The sequence below is a fragment of the Fundulus heteroclitus genome, chromosome 2 (assembly GCF_011125445.2).
Source record: "Fundulus heteroclitus isolate FHET01 chromosome 2, MU-UCD_Fhet_4.1, whole genome shotgun sequence".
Lineage (NCBI taxonomy): Eukaryota > Metazoa > Chordata > Actinopteri > Cyprinodontiformes > Fundulidae > Fundulus > Fundulus heteroclitus.
Genome location: NC_046362.1, coordinates 11,557,498 through 11,577,941, shown reverse-complemented (window position 1 = coordinate 11,577,941; position 20,444 = coordinate 11,557,498). Strand labels below are relative to the sequence as shown.

General features: G+C 43.6%; 2 protein-coding genes across 2 annotated transcripts in view; one reads left to right on the top strand and one right to left on the bottom strand.

The window, feature by feature from the left end:
- Positions 1–3,613: 3,613 nt before the first annotated feature.
- On the top strand, positions 3,614–9,092 carry ucmab (upper zone of growth plate and cartilage matrix associated b). The gene is made up of 5 exons (XM_036147710.1): positions 3,614–3,820; positions 3,949–4,011; positions 4,101–4,199; positions 7,846–7,944; positions 8,046–9,092. Exons 1-5 carry the CDS (start codon positions 3,763–3,765, stop codon positions 8,141–8,143), a joined length of 417 nt encoding a protein of 138 aa, XP_036003603.1. The 5' UTR covers positions 3,614–3,762; the 3' UTR covers positions 8,144–9,092.
- A 586-nt stretch (positions 9,093–9,678) lies between these two features.
- Positions 9,679–20,444, bottom strand: part of camk1db (calcium/calmodulin-dependent protein kinase 1Db) — a 49,632-nt gene continuing 38,866 nt past the window's right edge. Inside the window, exons 8-11 of the mRNA XM_012880413.3 lie at positions 14,474–14,552; positions 13,643–13,730; positions 13,342–13,504; positions 9,679–11,546 (exon numbers count right to left, since the gene is read on the bottom strand). Coding sequence (XP_012735867.1) covers positions 11,395–11,546; positions 13,342–13,504; positions 13,643–13,730; positions 14,474–14,552 — 482 coding nt within the window. The 3' untranslated portion in view covers positions 9,679–11,394. The remainder of the gene's footprint in view (positions 11,547–13,341; positions 13,505–13,642; positions 13,731–14,473; positions 14,553–20,444) is intronic.

Genomic DNA, 20,444 nt, shown 5'->3' with positions numbered 1-20,444 from the left:
AGTGACTTCAGTTTTTCGGCAAAATCAACACTCCAGTGTATAATATAGCTCAGTGGTTACAACCACACATTTTCAAATATAACGGCACAGTAGAACAGCACAGAGCAGCACGCAGGTGGGAAGGCGAAAGAAAAGCCTATGCGATTTTCAAAACGACTTGCAAATAAAGCTCTGAAAAAAATGTGCCATGGAAACGCATCCCTGGAATACCCCTGAAGAACAAAAAAACAAAACACATAATACACATCTGTAAAAAATAAATAAATAAAAAATGCTGTTTCTAGTATACACCAGAACAATTCAACTTTATTTATATAGCGGCAATTTCCCAACACACGTCTTCGAAGGCACTTTACAAATTCAATCAAGTCCTGCAGGCAGATTGGTCAAAAAGTTTCCCTATGTAAGGAAACCCAGCAGACTGCATCGAGTCGTGACAAGCAGCGTTTGTCAAGCACACTTAATGCTATATTGGCAACAAAGGTACCGTAACAATTATTTGCCATAGGACACAAACCGAGTGAAACGAGGTGCTCTGATCTGATGACGCCAAAGGTTAACTTTCTAGCTGACAAGCAAAACAAAAGGATAGCAGAAAGCTAGCAGCACCACACATCACCCTGAACGAGCCCTCCCTCCAGTGAAGCATGGTGATGGAGTGATTATGCTGTGGGGATGCCCCTCCTTAGCAGGAATAGGGAACTTCTTTTCAGTTTAATCTAACAAAGACATAAACCGAGTAAATATTCACACGGGACTAATAATCAGTACAAAAATATTCACATTTTGCAGTTTTGAATGGATAAGCAAAGGAAATCATTAGTCTTGAGTGCCAAATCTACTCAAGTTTAAACATACAGGGCCAGTTTAGCAGTCAGGGCTTAAATAAAACCAGGACTAAACTAATCTGGTTTAACTTAATCCACACTAATCCACTTGATGTCTGAGACGTTTAAATTCAGATTAAGTCGTTCCAGATTTAGTCTCTCACTAAGGTAATCAAGGACCAGTCACATCATGTGTTGGAAACCGAATCAGATCGTGCACATGGGGCAAGGGTGGGGTTTTCCTATAAGAAATGTTAGCAGCCAATGTGTGGAACAGGAGTCTGGCTTCTGACCCAGCATGGACAAGAGAAAAAGAAAGCGTTAAAAAAAACTTGAGTGAAAGTGGGAAGAGGCTTTTGAAGGAAATAATTTCAAGATATCCCATAATTGAGGACAAACATCATGATTCAACCACAGAAATTAAAAAAATTAAATGCATGGACTGTAATTGTAGATGAGTACAACTCAAATGAAAAATTTACCAACAGAACCCTCCAGCAGATTCAGGTGAGATTTATTTATACTATTTATAATATCTTCATTGTTCTAATCACTCACAATGAAATGTAGGTTTGCTCATATGAGGCCATATATTGCCTTGTAAAGGTCCCATTAAAATAAAGAAAAAGAAAACAACAGCCGTTATTCGTAGGGAGCGTTTCAAGACAGGTGGGGGACCCCCAGTTAGACCACAGAACGATGACCTGGGAGATTTGTTGACCGGGATGAAATTACCAAATTAGAGTAAAAAAGTATTCAGTATGAAGGCTACTCAAGTACTGAGTAACTCATCATTATAGCGGATGATTTATTATTTAAAAACTATGTAATCGGACAGACAAAAGCATGACGTTACGTGCAAATTCTGGCATTTTAAAGTAAAAAAAAATGAAAAGATATACAAAGAATAATATAATTGCAAAACAACAAATTCAGGCAGAAGAACCTTTTCTAAACCTTTTTTTTTCAACATTAAACTTGAAACCCATACTTACAGCTGTTGATGTATATATTGTATGTTAGAACAGTGCAAAGTACTTCCAATGACAATATCTAATGTTTACAGTACGTTTATTTGACCTCAGTGAGCTCAGCAGATAGAAAATAACATTAAAATAACAAAGCTTATGTACAAAAAAGAAGCATCACTTTAACATAAACTCTATGTTTTTGCCTCTCTGGTGTATTTTTGGTTAAAACAAGCCAGTTCTTTATTAAATTAAGTTGTTGGCAGTAGGTGGAGTCGCCAGATATTTTACTCAAGTAAGAGTAGCGATACTTGAGTAATAATCTGACTCAGTGCAGTAAAACTACTCCTAAAAGTACATTTTGTTCAAAAAGTTACTCGAGTAAATGTAACTAGTTACTACGCACCTCAGATTGTAATATTCAGTTGGTCTGAGTTAATTATGAAGCGCTGCAGTTGCCACAAATAACAATATATCATCTTCTCGGTTCCAAATGTGACGTATTCCTGAGAAACGACTCTTCCACGTACCAAAACATGCGCTCTACCAGCCCTCTGGCGTGGATGTGGTTCTGCTTGTAGCGTTGCTGCTCGGGCCTGACTGGAGTAAACAGGAAGTGTGTCTGTGCATAACCACGGCGACCAAGTTAGACTCCACTGCGTTCTCCAGCTTCAAACTGAGCACACAAAGAGGAGTTTTGGAAAAGCAGTTGTTTTTTTTTGCGCTGTTCCCTTGCAGCAGGAATTAATTTCTGTGAGGAGTTGCATATTCCTCACGCTTGTGTGGGTTCCCACTGGTACTCCAGTTTCCTCATGGAGTTCAGAAACATGGATGTTAATTTATTCAGCCACTTTAAATTGCCCTAAGGTGTGAGTATATGCATGCATGATTGCTTTCCCTTCTCCTGTGTGTCCCTGCGTTGCCCTGTGACTTATCTAGGGTGACTTTAATTAACCACCGGAGACCGGAACAAGGCAGGGCAACCTCGGAAGACTTAGGAAAGAATGGAAAAAGGACGGATAGATCTTTTGATTTTTTTTTTTTTATACTTCAGGACAATTTTACGTCCCGATTTGACTGAAAAGTGATGTTCCATTTGTGCAAATCGGAGTCATACTTCTGCTTCCACACCGAGCCGAGCAGAACATTCCCGCTGCTGTCTTCGCTTCTCAAACCCTGCGGGCGATTTCCTCTCACTTGCCCAGGAGCCAAAATACCGCCACCTTCAAATTTCTCACAAAACATTGGGACATTCACTGTTTTCTGGGGAGTAGCCAGGATCCAGGTTGGAAAATCGTCAAACAAACACGGGGCTGGTCCATGCCGGGCCCAATTTATGCAGAGCGGAGGGAGTGGGGGGGGGGGGGGTGAAGTCTGTAGGGGCCCGTATCTGCTTCGTGTGGATAGGAGATGTTTGACTGGAAATCTGTGCATAAGTTCTGCAAGCACAGCTGTTTTCTGTCACTCTTCATCCTGAAAATTCAATATTTTTCTTGTGCCCTGTCCATTTTTTTTTCCCCCACTGCCAGAATTTCTCAGACTAATACCTCATGCTCAGTTTGTATAGCTGGGTTTGTCCCCTTCTCTGACTAAAGGCCCACTTAAATTAACCTTAGTTGCACTATGTGAAGGAAGTCTCCTTTCATTGAGGAGAGGAAGGGTGATAGAGTTAGATGCAGGACGTATGCATCTAACTCTATGCATTTTTTTATGTTGTATTCATAAAAAAAAAAAATCAGACAATAAATTGTTTCATGATTAAATGAAAAACCTTCAAGCACTTTCCTGTCACTTTCTCTGCTGTTCTAATCATCAGATCTGCAGGGAGCCTCTCTCCCTCCCCTGACAAGTAGTCGGGGCTGCTCAAGGCTCTCCAGCCCACCTCTGGTCCAAGTCTCCCTCGTCTTGGTCCCTCCTGCTTTTCCTTCCCCGGCTGGTTTCTCTGAACGCCTCAGAGAGAGTTAAAAATGTCCTGGACGCATGCAACCCTCCTTGCTCTTCTTGCGGTGCTGCTTGCACTGAACTGTGAGTCAAATGCTTTAACATTTGCATGTGAAAGGTGCAGGTTCTTATGCAAGGACTTTTGTCTGTGTTTTACTGAGATGTGCTTGTTATTTTTAGTAAGATTTGTCTCATTTTACCTCCAAACACAGGGTCTCCCGGGGCTGAATCTGCAGCTGTGGCTCGCAGCACAGGGAAGGCAAAAGGTCCAGCAGGTGCGGAGCTGCACTTCTCTCCTGTGCATCCTATTGTTTATTCCCTTCAGTGCTGAAAAAACCACAACCTGTCCCCCTCCCGCCTGCAGGTCTCCCGCTGAGGAGGATCTTCATTAAAGAAGCCGATGCCTCCAACTTCTTCAGGAGGCGCAGCAGACGGGCGGTGAAATCTCAGGACGAGCTCAACGGTGAGTTTGTGGGAGCGTGAGCTGTGGTTTGATCAGAAAGGCTGCGGGCATTACTGCATGTCGGTAAGTCGATGTGGATTCTCTGACAATCTGTGAGTCATCATTAAGCAGAGGAGAGTTTGACAGGAGAGGAACCTTATCTGGTATCTGGTTTGATTTGTTTTAAATCAGATGCAATAAAGAACAAACAAAAAAGGCTCTGCCACAAACTCTGTACACTAATTATTTACAATTTCTCAACCCTAAAACCTACCGACAGAATAAAGACTAGTGGTCGATTTCAGAGCCAACACATTGGAATGTTTGGCACCATGAATTCATACTTGATGGACATATTTAATAAAAAGCTGCATTGTCTTAACGATATGTGTCCAACCTGAAAAGTAGAATTTCAGCACATTTTCTGGTGAACTGGAAACATCAGAGTTATGGAAAGAGATCCTGGTCAAAGCACCAAACATCAATTTGAGGTTAAGTCTGTCACAGTGTTTTCTTTCTAAGACAACAGATAATATCATCTTCCCCACATTTTTTGTACCCATTCAGCTTTTAGACAAGGTGGTGTTGCGCTATAAATGTTTATCCTTGCTGAATTGAATTGATCTCCATCTTTAGACATATAACAAACAACAAGCTGCTTTGATTTTCGCATCGGTCTGCCTTTTTGGGTCCACCGTTTTTTCTGGGCTCGGACCAGCCGCAGACAACCGCAGACCTGTCCGTCTGCTGCAGCAGGAGTCACAGGGCAGCATGGAGCTCCCACAGCAGTACGTGTGTCTCTACGCTACGCGCCGCCCCCACCTCCCCTTCACAAGCAATCACTTGCTGCATGATTAACAGTCTCAAGAGCGTTTGGGGGTCATGTTGTGTAACACACTGCGCGTCTGCCAACAAGGTGACAGTCTCTGTAGGTAAAAGAGCAAGAAATCAAAGCTGGCAACAGAGAGGGATGAGCGGGTAGGTGGGAGAGCGGCTGGGCGTCGAATGAGGAATGTGCAACCGTGGTACCAGACAGGGGTGGGGGGGGGGGGGGGGAATCATACAGGCCTGCAGGATGAACAGGCTGCACACTTTGAATGGTCTCGCCTGCATTCCACGTCCCTAAAAAGCATCTAAAGTAATAATATTAATGATAATAATAATAATAATAACACCAATACCCTCAGTCTGTAAATCTTGTTCAGTCTGTCTGCCATAAACAAGTATTTGACCCGCGTCGGGTTTCCTCTGTTTTGCTTTTTGCCATTTAAACATTTTGTATCAGATATTCAATACGAGACACATGAGTGAACACACAACATATTTAAATTATATTTTTTCCTATTTTGTCATTATTTGTAATTGCTAACATTTTTCCAGCCTCGTTTGCTGACAGATCTGTAAAATCAAGAGATAACTTTAACAGAACCTGAAAACGTGAAGAAGGCTAAAGTCCACCGAACAACACAACATTCTCTGATCTAAAGAAACAGACGAGAAACAAATGTATTGACTTGTATCAGTTTGGAAGCTGCACACCTATTTCTAAGACTTTGAGACTCAAATGATCCAAAGGTTTTTTTTTCCATGTGGTCTTCCTACCTGGAGCACATCCTGAACCCGTACAAGATGTGGCAAAGGAACAAAGAACACCTGGAGCACAGCAGGCCTCAGTGAACTCAGTTCATTATGCCACAACGAGAAAGAGACTGAGCTACAGTGTTTATCTATAGGAAAGGTCTAGTGAAACAAGACCCAGTCAAACCCAAAATAAATCCAGGAAGGTCCATCTTGCATTTGTCAAATCTTGATGATCACAAAGAAAAAGTTTGGGAAAATATCATGAGGGCTGGTGAGACAAACGTAGAACTTTATTGAAGGCGTTTGTCCCACCATGTCTGCCGTTCAACTAACACAGTATTTCAGAAACTGGACGTTGCACCAACCTTTAAACAGGGAGGCAGGCTTTTCTGCCTCAGGAACTGGACGATTTGCCGTCACAGATGGAACAATGAAATTCTGCTCCATAGAATAAAATGCTGGAGGAGATTAGCCCAATGGTTCATAGCCTTGAGTTCAGCCATACACTCGAGTTATGGAGCAGGACAATTATCAGAAGGTAAACCAGCAAGTTCACCTCTGTAGGGAAACAACAACACCAAAAAAAGAGCAAAAGACATCGGAATGAAGGTTTGGAGTGGCCTAGTTAAAGTCTGGATTTAAATGTGATTGAGATGCTGTGAAGTAACCTTGGTCAGATGGTTACTGATGGCTTTTTCATACAGACCAAAAAGACCAAATTTTGTCTGATCTGACCAGAGCACCTTCTTCCACATTTGCTGTGTTTCCATCATGGGTTGTGCAGATGGGACTTTTTTTTTTAGGTTTTCTCAATATTGGATTTTTTTTGTGCCACTCTTCTATAAAAGCTGGGTTTGCAGTGAGCATAATCTGTAAGTATCTGCTGTTTATTTTTTAGTGCGCTCCTGTGCCTAGCCTGTTTCTAAAAGTAGAATGGGAGGCAGATCCTTTAGTTATCAGGCTCCTCTCCTGTGGAACCAAATCCCAATTTTGGTCCGTGAGGCAGACACCCCGTCTACTTTTAAGACTAATCTTAAAACTGTCCTTTTTCACAAAGCTCAGAGTGGCTTAGGTTACCCTGAGCTACCTCTGCATTTATGCTGCTATAGGCTTAGGCTACTGGAGGACATAGTGGCCACTTCCCTCACTCTGCTACGTTTTACAACTACTCTCCAATTTTGCATTATTTGCTATTATTTCACATTTTAATTTTATGCTGTCTCCAGTTTTTCTCTTCACAGTAGCTAGCCTGGCGTTCTCGTTAGCTGTGATATTAGCTACAATAGTCTGTTACATTGAGCCTGGTTCTGGTTCTCCTGGAGGTTTCTTCTGTTACGGGGATTTTTCCTCTCCACTGTCACTTCAGGCATGCTCTGTATGAGGGATTGCCTCAAAGTCAATGACAATGCAGACGAACATCCACCGAGGCTCAATGCTCATCCAGGAAGCAAATTGGGATGAAGCTCTATGCGACCTGCATGTTCTCCTAAGACAAAAAGCTTTTTAACCCATCTGAATAATAAACTGAACTTAAAAGCATTGTTTGATTACTAGGATCAGTGGGAATGTATCCACTTGACTTGGAGTCTGTCCGCATGATTAGACTAAATTGACTTTGTTTCTGTAGTGTTGTGAGACCTCATGCACTCTGAATTGGCCATTTGTACATAAACTGAAATGATGGGAAATAGTAAGTTTAGGTGGAAAACCCTATGGTAGATTTAAAGTTGTGCCATACACTTCCTTTCACTTTATCCCTGTTGTGCTGTTTACATGACCCCCCCCCCCCCCCAAAAAAAAAAAAAAAAAAAGAATATATAGAGAAGCCAAACACAGCAGTTCACATTTATGAGGACAGTCACAATCCTGGCTTTAACTGGTCCCTTTGACTTGCATCAAGCAAACAGAAGTATTTCAATAAAAAAAACTAAATCAGCAACCTGTCCAGGGTGTACCCCACCTGTGGATATAGACGATGGATGGATGGATGGATGGATGGATGGATGGATGGATGGATGGATGGATGGATGGATGGATAGATAGATGCATGCATATTTGGCTAATTTCTTATCTGCTGTGTTTCCAGCGGAACAGAGTCAAGTTCTGGCTGCAGACGAGCGAAGGAGGGAGTTTCACGAGGAGAAGAGGAATAAGTTTGAGAACTACGCTGAGGAGGACCATGACGGTATGGGATGCACGTAGAACAGCTGCAGCTGAAGTGTTTGTGTGTGTGGGGGGGAGTTTAAAAAATGTACACGCTCATCTTCCTCCTCCTGTTCTCTTTAGAGCAAAATGAGAGGACCAGAGAGAGCACTGAGCAGTGGAGGGAGTTCCACTACGATGGGATGGATCCTCCCCACGAGTACAACCGCCACACCGCCTGAGACCCGCGCAGGAGGCCTACGACTTTGGGAAATAAAGTCCCAATAAATATGCTTCGCTTTTTTGAGAACATGCATTTCAGTATTTTGGGGATAACGGTAGAGATGCATCAAAAATGTCGTCCAATTATTGCAACTATAATTTTATTGTTTGAATCTGGTCATGTAGCTAAAGAATGATCAGTTTGGTTCGTATTTTGGAACTACAGTGATCCAGATGGTACTTGTTACATCTTAGTCAGATGTTTGATGTATGATTAATCGGGTAGCCAATTAATGCCCGAACAAATGCCGAAGAAAATTTCACTCACAGAAGTCATTTCAGACATGTTAAATTTTTAAAATGACAAATATTTTCACAAATTACAGTCAAATAGCTAAAGAGAACAAAAACAAACCCATACAGAAGTATTTAGTCACTTATGAATGAAAAATATGCCCGTTTTACTCATCCAATTATATAAACTCTGGGTAATTTCTGTTAATTTGTCTAAACAGGCCAGATTTAGTGATTTCCAGTCATAGACTTGATGCAGGCTAAACCATCTTCATGTCACAAAAACTTTTAGGTGTCCTCAAAACTGAACATTTAATCTGAGTAAAGATGAATGGGAAGACATGTGGTTTTACACCTATGCTTTGTATAATAAATATTGCAAGCAGGACGATAATCTTTTCTTCTAAGTTAATGGCAGGTTTAACATGCAGTATTCTGTAGACGTTTGAGCTTAGAAATGATGGTAAATAAAACCTGACATTTATTTTAATGTACCAAAGCATGCCAATATTTTATGCTTCTATACCTGGTGTTTAACAGGACTTACAACCTATTACTGTAGTGTGTGTGTAACAGGGTCTATGTGGAAAAAGCTCACATGTAACGACTGTGTAATGCTGTCCAAATTGAAGCTTGTTTATGTTACTTCAAGGTAAAAAAAAAAAATCATATAATGGACAAAAAAAAATATCCCTGTTAAAATGTCAAGAATTTTCTATGTAAACAAAAAATTTGTTAATAAATCAGTTCATAAACTTTTCTTGGTCATATTTGTGTCTCTATAGGCCTTAATTTGACGTTTACCAGACACCAAATGGTTTTTCTGCTCCTGCACCACCACTTTTTCTACCTTCAATGCGACATATTCTGTACAACTCACTTGAAAAAGCAACGAAAATCAGTTAGAGGCAAAAAAGAGAAAAACAAGAAGCTAAAATCGTTCAAATAAAAGAGTTTAAAATTCTCTGGACTTAACTGCAGCGGAGGAGAAACTGCCCCAAAGTGTGACACAGCCACCACCCTGCTTTAGCGTGGACATGGGGTTCTTTAGTTTGCTTAGCTCTCAGTTGGGTTGAAACGGTCATATTTCATATTAAAGGTGGAAAATCTTCTGAAATTACTTAGCATAAAATTATATCATGCAATAACCCCCCTCCCCCCTTTTTTTGAATCAACTATGCAACATGTTTCTGCAATATTCTGCTTTGAAAATCTTTTTGTGCTTCATGTTTGACATAAAAAATAAACACATAACACTGGCGAATGTTGTAGAGTTTTTGTATTTACAGTAAGTAGACTTCCAAAATCTTTGAAATTCACCACATTTTCTGATTAAAAGGTGGCAAAACCTTAGATACTGGCCATGCACTTGTTTCGTTTCTTCTTTCTTTCTTTTTTTTTTTTTAAATCCCACATTCATGTTGAGTGATTAAAGTTAAGTAGAGAAAGCACAGAGAAAATACAAAGACGGACCCATTCCCTTCTCTGTGAGAGGCAGTCTTTAGAGAGCGACAGAGCAGGAGTGGGGGGGGGGGGGGGGGAGGACAAAGAGTCTTTCTGCTAAATTCAACAGGCTGGTATGAAAGCACAGTGATTAAACACGGAGAGGCTGGGCTGGTCTCAGAGCAGCCACTTCAGGAGCGGAAGCAGAGCACGACACTTCAACTGCACCACTGTACACTCATCCGACTCTGCAATGGGAGCAAAACCTACCAGAATACCTTCGCGCCCGTATGCCACTGCGGTCAGGAATGGACACACGACCGGTTGTTCTCCACATCCCGGCCCATTCGAGGCTTACCGAGAAGAAACATAGTGTCAGGAAGTAAACATCTATCCCTGTGGCACACGGGGATAAATAGCAGGATTCGGATGTCGTTGATGTTGTTTTTTTTGTTTTTTTTCCACAATCTTTCTGAATATGTCGGATGAGTCAGTTGTGAATGATCACACAGAGGCGTTTGGTTAGATTCAAGCACACATCCCTGCAGATCCCTGAGAACTCACAAAGCGCCCTCCTGTGGATAAAGGAGGACTCTACGGTCACATCGAAACGCGCCTAATAAAAACGGCAGATTGCAAATCGTCACATCTATCGGGTACTGTACTCACGTGGCAAACGACTTCAAGTCCAGTTTTAATAAACATTTACACATCTCAGCAAATTATATTCTTACAAAAAAAGTCATATATTATAAGAAAATAAATATTCCAAAAAGATAAATCGGTAATTTGTGCTCTCTCTATCTCTCTCTCTCTCTCGGATCACAGCCATGACCGTTGCACATCGTCCTGCTCTGATTGTTACCGTGCCAAAAAAACAAACAAAAAAACAAAAAAAGCAAAGACACAACACTGACAGCCATACTGTTGGAAGTTATGATGCCGTGAGCCGTCACAGCAAACACCACAGCGGAAAGGACGGGAGCCGCCCGCATAACAGGAAGTTCAAAGTGCAGATGATGGCACGAGTATTCACCACGGCTTGAAGCGCACGTTTCACCTGAATGACATGACTCTACAGGACGGTCGCAGGCGGGATATTTACACAAGGCATACAGCGGAGCGGCCTTTCACGATCGAGACAGGCGGCCGCTCCTAGAGAGAGATCCAATCAGTCCTGGTCCTCCCACAGCAGCCGCCCGTTCGCCTGCCGGGCAAACCTGTGGTCTCCAACACGACAGCAGCTTCAGGTGAGTCTCCGCTCCCCCCCCCCCCCCCCCCACCTCTCTGAGCTTCCAGGTCTGCGTGACGATGTGAAGGGGAAGAGGTGGGTGTCGCGCTGAGCCCTGCTAAACGAGGCCGAGGCAGCGCTCCTCAAATTCCTCCTCCCGGGTTCGGCGTTAACAGATGGGAGGCGGCGGGATGGGCAAAACTGGGCAACCACGTCGCATCATGAGACCCCTTCCCCTCTCGGCCCCCGACGGCGGCCTCAAAGCTCGGTGGTCTCCCAGCTCACCTCCCGCGGAACCTGGCGTCATTTAGTCCCAGTGTGGATGACCGTGACGGTGGAGGGGCGCGGCCGGGCCGGTTCGGCCACCACCACCGGGGGCTCCTCTAGGGGCGCGGGGGCCTCCGAGTCCTGGATGTGTGCTTTAACGACAGACGGAAGAGGAGCTATAGGAGGACCTGGAGAGAGATTGCATGAGTTAGGTGTGCTTATTCTGATAAATACTTTAAATAATTGCTGGTTAGTTATAGGATGTGCAGCAGTTAAAACTGAGACCAGAGCCTTTTAATAACCAACATAACCAAGCAGAGGATTGTTATTATGTGTCCCGAGTCCGTAACATCATCAGAGACCCCTCACACCCACACCATAAACTGTTCTCCCTGCTACCATCTGGGAAGAGGTTCCGCTGCAGGTCCTCCAGGCTCTGTAAAAGCTTTTTCCCTGCTGCCATCAGACTGTTGAACTGCTGAAGCTATAACTGGACTCTGTACCACATGAGTCCTGCATTGTTTACATCTCAGTTGCTGTACTGTGAAATCACTGTGCACTTTATCCTGGAACTGTCCTGCAAAGTTACTTTATTTATCCTGCAAAGTTACTTCATTTATCCTGTAAAGTTATTTTATTATCCTGCAAAGTTACTTTATTCTGAAATCCACTGCAATTCACTGAAATTCTTAAGCTGAATGCAAACGAAATTTCGTTCTGTACGCACTCTGTGCATACAAAATGACAATAAAGTTTGTCTAACTCAAAGTCTATTATTGCACAGATGAGACCAGGAACGCTGGAAGGTATCTTTTTTTTTTTTAGGGTGGCAGTATCTAAATGCAGATCTGCATGTACAATAACTAGTGTACATGTCCATAACTGAGCAAAAATTTTTTTTTTTCACAGCCTTGCCATTATTACCCCTGGAAGTTCATTCCCTTTTCTCACATTACAAGCATGAACATTGACCTATTTGCTTAGGATTTGATTTCTTTGGATTTACGAAAAGAAGTAGAACAACGTGGATTAACAATTTTCATCTTTGACATCACAACTGGATTTTAACACTTGGTCCATCAGAATTGCGCCGTGTTGTTCGCCGACTGTCTGAATCTGCACTTGTTCCTAAAATCAAAGCATGGCTTATTTCTCTTCTTTTCGTGACTCCAGACATCTTGATGTAGTCCACAACACAGGGTCAAAACGAATATTGTTTGGGATGGTTTTAATTAGCAGAATAAAGGTACCAATGTTCACAGACGTTGTTTTTAAGAAGCAGCATGTAGCGCAGCACCCCCCCCAGTCCCTGTTCACAGCCCATCAGGGTCTGAGAGCCTTAGATTTTGGAGAGGAAAAAAAACTAACTTGTTTCCGTCCAGATGGCCAAAAAGATCACACTTTGAACATAAGTCAGCAAATTACAACATTGTTTTGTTCAATGATGTGTGAAACCTTCAATATCCTAAAATAGCCTGAATGTTATTTAATTAAAAATCTTTGTAAAGTTGTTTCTTCCCTTTTAACAAATGCACGAGGCCTTCACAGAACAGCTGTTATTTACACTGAAGCTAGCAATGTGATATTTTACCAGTAGTTTATTTTTCAGGGCAATTGGTCTGACTGGATTTTATTTAAGGGTATCATAGTAAAGTAAGCGCGCCATGCTTTTCCAATTTCCCAATTACTGTAAGTGCCACTTTTTATCCCCTTAGAACAAGCAAAATATTATTAAACTGTACTTTTAGGTTTGTGGTGAAAAAGGTTCAAGGGGTGTGAATGCTTTTGAAAGACTGTTTATGCCTGGTATTGGATAAGTTGCTACAGAGCTTTGTAGATAAAATAAATGACGTTAAACCCAAGAGCAGCAGAAGCGCTGGTGGTCTAATGGACCGGGCAGCAGGATAAAGACTGGGCTAAGCTCGGGGCTGAAAGTCAAACGCGTCACTTTTGATCCCAGCTGGCGTCCGCAGAGTCACTTACAGTCGTTCAGGGAGAGCGGGGCGCAGTCCACGGACTGGCTCTTGGCCGGAGCTCGGCTCTGAGGGCTCGGCGCAGAGTTGGCGCTCTGGATGCTGCTGCCGAAGCTGGTGCCGAGCTGCAGGCGCCTCATGTGGCGGATCACGGCCGTCGCATTGAACGCTTGCTATACACAGGGGGCGCAAAACACAACTTGCTACACTTTTTTTTGTTTTGTTTCCAGCAAGAGGAAAGGAGAATGTTAAGTGATTTTTTTTTTTTTTTTGTTCATGCTCTGATAAACAACATATTAAGTTTCACATACCCTCCATTTGCTTTTGGCAAAGTTTTTGCGCATCTGCCGACTGACAGATTCGTGTATGTTCTTGCGGAGAGCAGTGTCTCCGGCAATCCTGAGGAGAAAAGAAAAAAAAAAAAAGCAGTCAGAGCATCCGTCCACACGCAGCATAACTGCATCCACAGATGATTTATATATCTGGATTCATCCTGCCTGCAGAACAATCCCCATGCCGCTTTCACATTCACTTCCCTGCATTTATTTTCATTCAGCTGCAGCACTTTTGAGTGATGGGCCGCTGTTTTCCCGCACGGGGTCCCTCTCATTCATCATCATATCTCCTTATGAAACCCCCGTCAATGAAAACCATTTCTCTCCATTATGGCATCTGTTCCCGCCGACACGTGGCACACATCCACATCAGATGGACCACCTGCCCACGACCCAAAATGCCCGTTACTTCCTAACACATTTCCTGCCCCCCCACCCCCCTCAGAGGGACACGTCAGCCCACACTGCCTCGGCCTCATTAGGACTGACGCAGACCTGGGAAGACATCCCGGTTGTTCATTAAGACATCGAGATTCTTCGAGGATCCTTGAGGAGATGAGCCACTAATTGGCGGGCCTTTATTCAGAAGATCTCTCCCCGAGAGCTGGCGGCGGCCGGCAGAGGTGGGCTCGCTGCTCGGAGCCACGCTGACAGATGACTGTGGGAGGACGAGCTCTCCATGACACATGCGTAAGCTGGCAATCTGCGTCACAACGCTGTGAAATCGCAGTGTGTGTGTGTGTGTTTGTGTGTTTGGTTCCCAGTGATTGTATTGCTGTGGCACCGCGTGGCGGTTGAGTTCCTCACCAGGGGTGCTCAAGAGCCTGGTCGCATGTAAATCTCTTCTCAGGGTCCTTCTCCATTAAGCAGCTGATGAAGTCTTTGGCTGTTGAGAGGAGAAGAAAAAAGGTCAAGAGCATATCCAGCTGAGGACACGTTCCTCGCTTTCCAGGACACAAGGGTTTACGTTCCCATCTGAAGTTTTACCTTAAGCACCAAACGGCGTCACAGGACTGAGTGTATCCAAGAGAACAATTGAGTTTGGTACACCAATCAGGTTTTTAGGCGAAACTTTTATACGTTTAGGATGATGCACTGATCAAAATGTCAGTTTTCACTAAATAGTTCTGACTAGGAAATGTTTTTTTTTTTTTCCTGTTCATTAAATGCCTTAAAACCGAAAACTCCCACTTTTTTTGGTCAGTATATGCATCAACACATAACATATTCTTTGACACTCTTTGTTCTGGGGTTTAGTAAAAAGGAAAAGGAATTTTAAGGACACACGCACTGATGCGTGCGTCCTTAACATTCCTCTTAAATCTACTACGCCTAAATCAAGGAACCTGCAGGGCACCTTTTCTACGGTTAAGCTTTGCACTGATTAGTTCTATGTGCTCTAATCCTTCCTTTTTTATTTTACCATGTACTAATCAAAAAACAGATTTTAAACAAAAAAAAAATTAAGCCCGCTTTGTTGAACATCATTTCTGGTAACATCTATGAATTATGTGTGTTGCTTATGCAGCCGTAATATAATACAATGCATGTGTATTAGGAAGCCCATAAAATGTAAAGCGTTCCACAGTTTTTATTTTGCCCGTTACTGACCATATTGGGCCAAAGGTCCTGCTATGCCATAAGCTGGTTGAATATGCTTATTATTATTATTATTAATTATAATTTGGTATTATAATTTAAATAATAAATCATTCAACTCAAAATTTCGCTATAACAAATATAGTTCAAATGGTGGTGATGTTAGCTATAAGCTTATAAGTATTTATACCACTAATGCATTAGTTAACTTTCTGTTATGAACTCATTTATGCTGGAATAAATGATCAGGTCGGACTGTTAACCGACCAGGTTTATCCAGCAGGCTGTGAGAACCCCAATGTAACTGCAATTAGAGTTTAAATCCTTATTCCTTATCACCATCCAATGATATTGTCTCTGTATTAATGTCAGATGTTAACTCCAAAGGAGGTTAGCTCTGATTTCTGAATAACCATGTAACTGTGAATTGGACTGAACACAAAACAATGTCTATTCCGCAGTGGTTGGTTTTATTGAACCAAAAGCAATTCCCTGTTACAGTAATTCTCTGATTCAAACAACTTTGGAATTCTTACTCATTACTAAACTAAAACATGCAAAATATATATGTGGAAATAAAGAACAAAACAAAATAAACAATGGATTAAAATGAGCGGTTAGCAGATCTTAACTTAACTCAAAGTTGTTTAACACCGCCCTCGAAACACCGGCATTTCACGTATCAGCATTGATAGACAGAACAGCTTCGGGAATCTCACTGGACGCTTTGATGTCTTACACAAAGCTAGTTCAGCTAAGCTACCTACAGTCCAGATACCGTGACCCTCCCAAGATGGCTGCTACGATGACGTATAAGGGGAGGTCCTAATGACGTAACCACGCTTACGCTGATAGGATAATGCCTCGCTTCGAGGGGCGCAGCTAACTGGGAGTTTAAAGCGAAGCCCGCGACTTGCTCGGACAAAAGATTAAATCGATAAGAAGAGCGAAAAGAGAGAGGGGGGAAGCAGGGAAAAAGATTAAAAGAAATAAGGCGGTAACCCACGGCGGGGTTATTGATGGATCACAAATCAACACAGCAAATCAAATGTACAATGCATGCACATACAAAGAAAATGTTCAGCAAAGTAATTCCAACTTCGTCGTGGAATAAAAGCATTAACCAACACCTACAAAGTTCTACCGCCTGCCCAGGCACTTCTAAACACCCTGTTGGTGAGACAGAAATGAAAGGGGGAAAACCCCGTTACTTTGAGTTGCCTCGGGGCTGGTCCGGAAAGCTCCGAGAAATGCGGCTTTCTGGACGCGCTTCGACGAGCGCAGTTGTCCACAGGCTGCAGCGGGACGGGGAAGAAGCTGCTTCGTTTCTTCCTCCGGGTTCAACAGTCGCTTTGTTGGCCAGACAAAAGCGGGGTCCTCTTCGATCAGTGGGAGATGCGGCGTCTCTCAGTCTTTTGATCAGAGGGAATTTAAAAGTACTTATTTAAGTCGACCTCCTGTTATAAAGCAGGGAATAACCGTTGCGTCGAAAAATCTCGGTCCAGCGAGCAATCGAACACGTGGCGTGGGAATCAGCTGTGCGTGTCTTCTCGGGTTGGCTAAAAGCCAGGGAAGAAGGAAGCTCATCGTGTGTGATCGGCTTTTATAGCCATCACCATAGCAACTTTATCTTGATCGGCGGCCATTTTGCCGTGTTGCGTGATGGGAGTTGGTGGCCATTTTGACCACATTGCATCATGGGTAACGCAGTCCGTTACGTCCCGAATTGATGCTGTTTCCTTGATCGGCGGCCATTTTGCCGTGTTGCGTGATGGGAGTTGGTGGCCATTTTGACCACATGAGTTGGTGGCCATTTTGACCACATTGCATCATGGGTAACGTAGTCCGTTACCGCTTTCTGTCACGTCTGAACTGGCACAACATACCCCCTTTAGCTTTGAAGAGTGGGATGCTGGTCACAGTCTTTAAAGCTACAACCAAGTCCATTCTGGCGTGACGAAAATCCGTTGTGCATGAGTGGAACAACCTAATAGTCTTTCTAGTAGTCCATTGGGATTCATGCAGTTCAGTTCATCATCCAAGAGGAGGAAAAACGAAGCATTCATTGTGCCTGGGTCAGTGACCTAGCCTGGGCAGGACTAAGCTATAGCTAGTCATTTCTATTGGCTAATAAGGCAACAATAAAGTAATAAAAAAAAAAGAAATGCAAACTTCACAATCACCATTGTCAATACATTCATTGGTCATCAGGTTTGAACTTTGAACCAAAGAAAGGAGAGAGGGAAAAAGGGAAAGGAAAGAGACAGCGGTTCGTAGTCTAATCAGCTTGTGGCCTTTGAGGAGCTGAGGTTACGAACCTGGGAGCGACAAAGGTGAGGGCGTCAATCCTGGTTTGCACCTGTTTGATCTGCTTGTATGCTGCATACACCATCGCAGTAGTGATGGCCCATCCAAATACAAGGAGAACCACAATAATGGTCATAATGTGAGTGTCGGTCGACTCTGTAGCTCTGGGGAAGCGAAGCAGAGGGACCGAGCTCAACTCTGATGGAGTGAGACTGAATTTAATCAGCTGGGTGCCTGCAAGTAAAAGCTGTCTTTCAATGCCGACATCAATGCTGAAATTGTATCCCTTAAAGACATCTATTATTTCAATCTCTGAGTCATATTTATCAACGTCAAGGTGATGCAGAACCATGTTTCCAATGTGGACTGGAGCACCTTGAGGTGGGGAACAGAAAATGGTTTGGTTGGGCAGTTTTAGTCTAGTAACTGTGTCATGCTGCTCGTAGGATAACAGGGCTTCTGCCTCTGGGTTGCTAACGAGCCAGCGGTTACCTGCCCGCTCAATTTTGGTTTCCACACCTGCATCTTTAAGGGTCATTCTAGCCTGACAGTTTTGTTCAGGAGATTCATTAGACCACACAGGTAATTGGTAACGTCTCTGATAAATGGGTTGCTTGGGCATACCCAGTGGATGTCTTTGGTTTTGGTACACAAATCCAAATTAGGGACTAAATAAAGCTTGGGATCAGCATCATGATAGGCCAATATTGAGGGAGTTTGTAGGTGTACGTGGGTCTCACCTTGCCAAAAACCGACATTCAATACTGATTTAAGCCTATACACATTAGCTCTTTCAATGATGGGAAGGTTTAGCATAAATCCTATCTCCAAGTTGTCAGGATTTACAAATATTGGAATTGCACTACCTAGGCTGTACGCAAGGTGTATTTGTGGTGGTTGCAGTGTTTCACTAGAGGCAGATTTGAGAACCTTTTCGACCAAATCTATTGGTACCAGGTACGGAGGAATCCGTCCTTCAGCAAGGCTATTTATGGATGAGCTAACCTCTCGAGTGAGGTCCTGCATTAAATCTCTAACAACCTGAGTATACATCATGTCATTCTTTACCACTTCTGTGAGCGTTTCCAAAGCAATGCATGGTGTTATGGCTGAGTGTGAAATTATGGACGTGAAGTTATGTATGGACATTTGCTTTATTAGTGCATGTTTAAAATGTCCTAATTAAACATGCACTTGTCCTATTTAATGCTATGCATTGTTCTCTTCGGCGGGGGCGGAGTTAGGCTCCCTTCCCTGCGAGGAGAGTTTGGTGGACGGTTTAGTTTGGTTCGCTTGAACCCATGTGTACTCTGGACTTTGCACGCTGGCTTCTAGGTTCTTTCGAGGCCACGCGAAAGTCGTTCGGGGACGGTCTTTTAAGTCAGTGACGCACTGGTGGGCAGTGTAGACGGTTGTCATACTGACGTCTTCGGGCTGGTAGATGAGATTCAGGGGAAGTGTCCTTTGCCTTCCTGTCATCATCTGGAAAAGTGTCACCCCTGTGGAGCATGGTGAGGTAGAGCGGACTAGCATTAGGACCAGGGGAAGCTTTGCATCCCGGTCCCCGTCATGGCTACTGGCATGTTCCTTTGACATGCTGGCCACGGTGCAGCTCATTCGCTCCACCTGTCCGGATGACTGTGGGCGGTAGGTGATGTGGAATTTAACTTCCACGCCCAACATGTTGAAAAGCACGGTCAGAATGTTTGACGTTCCTCTGTCCGAGTCTATGGACAGGGGAAGGCCCCACCGGCTGAAAACGTGATTTAGCAGCAGGACTGCAGTGGTGACAGCGGTGTCATTCGGTGCCGGCAGACATTCGACCCATTCTGTGAAACTGCCTGTTATTGTCAAAAGATATTTGTTATTTCTTGACGATTCGGGGACTGGACCGATCCAGTCAGTCTGCAAATGTGACCACGGAAATATAACCCCCCTTCGCTGAAGCAGGGCTTGGTCTAGTGGTCGTGTGGGTTGTAACTGGCTGCAGGTTAAGCAGCCTTGTACATACTCCTGGGTGTCCTGGGCCGTTGAAGGCCAGGACGTCACCTGTGGGAGAGTTGTCAGATTAGCTTTGCAGCTTCTGTGTTCTCCTACTGGTGAGTCATGGACGTGTGTCAGTGTGATCCCAAGTTCGTTTGAATCTTTGGGCTGAATGGGCTGAAACTCATAAAACAGCTCCTTAAGTGCCGTTTCCTCTGTTTCAGTGGTCAGTGCATCAGCTTTTCCCAGCTGTTGCATAATTTCTGTTTCGAAACCAGGGCAGGGCTCAGTGGTTGAGTCCCGGTCTCCTGGTTGATTTGGTGCTGGTTCTGTTGGGTCGGTTGCTGTCGCATACACCAACAGGTTTCCTTCAGCTTCAAGCGTAGCACCACAAATGGATCCAGCAGGCAGAGCTTCATGTCGCCTGATTTGGATCATGTTGGAATGAAAAGTAAACACGGTGTCTGGAGAGTCCTGTCTGCCAGTCAAGAATAAGGGCAGGTCTCCGATGACGGGAATGCTCAACTCAAAGTCGTGGAAAGAGCTTTCGATGAGCACCCCAAGAGGTTTCTTCGCCACCACTTGGATCGGCATGTGGGTTGGATTCTCCACTAACAGGTAAACTGAGCGGTTGTTCAGCTCAAGCAGGGGTGTGTCAGAGGATTTGGAAATCGGCTCTGTTGAAGGCAGAATTGGTACCAAGAGTTCTTTGGGCTCTTCTGAGCAGGTCACCTGGTGGATAGGGACGGACAGTCCACTTCCAGAAGTGAGGGGCTTGGGAGTCCCCACTTGGGCCCAAAGATGACCATGATAGCAGTCAATGAGTGGGGCTAACCTGTTCAACAGGTCCTGACCCACAAGAAAAGGTTCTGTGTCCAAAGTACATATG